The sequence below is a fragment of the Centroberyx gerrardi genome, chromosome 1 (assembly GCF_048128805.1).
Source record: "Centroberyx gerrardi isolate f3 chromosome 1, fCenGer3.hap1.cur.20231027, whole genome shotgun sequence".
In the NCBI taxonomy this organism is placed as follows: Eukaryota; Metazoa; Chordata; class Actinopteri; order Beryciformes; family Berycidae; genus Centroberyx; species Centroberyx gerrardi.
Genome location: NC_135997.1, coordinates 37816474 through 37818065, shown reverse-complemented (window position 1 = coordinate 37818065; position 1592 = coordinate 37816474). Strand labels below are relative to the sequence as shown.

At 62.6% G+C, this 1592-nt stretch overlaps 1 protein-coding gene across 1 annotated transcript; it reads left to right on the top strand.

The window, feature by feature from the left end:
• Positions 1 to 251: 251 nt before the first annotated feature.
• Positions 252 to 1592, top strand: LOC139929723 (C2 calcium-dependent domain-containing protein 4C-like). The gene has a single exon (XM_071922713.1). The coding sequence runs from the start codon at positions 252 to 254 to the stop codon at positions 1590 to 1592; it is 1341 nt and encodes a 446-aa protein (XP_071778814.1).

Sequence of the window (1592 nt, the reverse complement as noted above, 5' to 3'; positions counted from 1 at the left end):
CCCCCCCCCCCCCCCCCCCGCCTCCATTATCTACAGCCTTATTTAACCAGCCTGCCGCCTGCAGCCACAGACAGACGGACTGCAGCAGAGCAGCTGAGCCTCAGACTCAGACCTGCAGGTTCACTCACTTCTGTTTCATGAACATTTGATTTGATGCTTTTTTGTGTTGAACTTTGGGAGACTTCGCCTTGAGGACCTGAGGATTTCCTTCTTGTGACGGTTGTTGTGAGTCGGATCCAGACTCCAGACCCATGTGGGTGTTGGAGCAGATTCGAGTCTCCGTGGATCCGAACCACTTTGCCTTCCCTGCGGAGTACAGCTTCCGGCTGGCAGACATTATGTTTGGGGAGAAAGCGGCTCAGGACAGAAGGAAGAAAGCCTCTCTGTGTCCGAACATCATCACCCCAAACAGCATCCCAGAGTTCTGCATCCCTCCAAAGATCCCCAACCAGCAGGAGCCGAAGAGTCCGGACCGGAGCAAACACCTCGCCGCCGCGAAAGGGACTCGGTCTGACAGCGGGGGTCCGGAGAGCGAGGCGGCCAGAGAGCCGTTCGGCGCTCACGTCATCCAGGTGGAAAACGTGGACGAGCTCCCGTACGGCGGCGGCTTCAGCGACGAGGAGAGCACCAACGCGGATCCTCAGAGCCAGGCGGCGCTGTCCCTGCCGCACCTGGCCAAGGCCCAGACCTGCTACGGCTTCTGCACTCTGCTGGAGAGTCCTCACACCCGGAGGAAGGAGTCCCTGTTCCACGGCGACCCCGGCTCCTGCGGACTCCCTCTGGTGTCTCCTCGGAGCCGGGCCCCCAGCACCTTCTCCAGACCGCCGCACTGCGCCTCCTTCAGCCTCAACAGACTCACCTCCCGGCTGCAGTCCCCGCGGGTCGCGGCCCTGCACCGGCAGGGAACTCTGGACAGCGACACCGCCTCCTCCGCCGAGTGCTCCCCCTTCAACTCCCCCTCGCTGGCCAGACCTCCTCCCAAATCCTCCCTGCTCAAAGCCCTGAGCCACGAGAGGCTTCTGTCCCGGACCGTGAGGAAAGCGATGCTGTCCAGGAACAACTCTCTGTCCACGGACGAGGGCAGCTCCACGGACAACAGCCCCAGCGTCGTCCGACGGGCCTCCGAGGGTTTGGCGGAGCCGCCGCCCGGGACCTTCGGCCCGGCTCCTCCCGCCGTCTTCCCCGCGGACCCGGCGCCGTGCCGGGACAGAGCCGCGAAGGAGAGCCTCGTCCCTGTGGGGAGAGAGGGAGCGCTGCGTCTGTCGGCGGAGTACTGCCCCGACAACCGGAGACTCAGAGTGAGGCTGATCAGCGCCGAGGGCCTCTACGCCGGGCCGGCGGACCCCAAGAGCATCAACTGCAACGTCAGCGTCTGCCTGCTGCCGGGGAAGATCCAGAAGCAACGCAGCACCGTCATCAAGAGGAGCCGCAACCCCGTCTTCAACGAGGACTTCTTCTTCGACGGCATCTGCGAGGAAGACGTGGGGAACCGGTCGCTGCGGTTCAAAGTCGTCAACAAGATGTCAACCATGAAAAGGGATTACATTCTGGGGGACTGTGAGATTTTGCTGAACAGTGTGTTAACTGTTTAA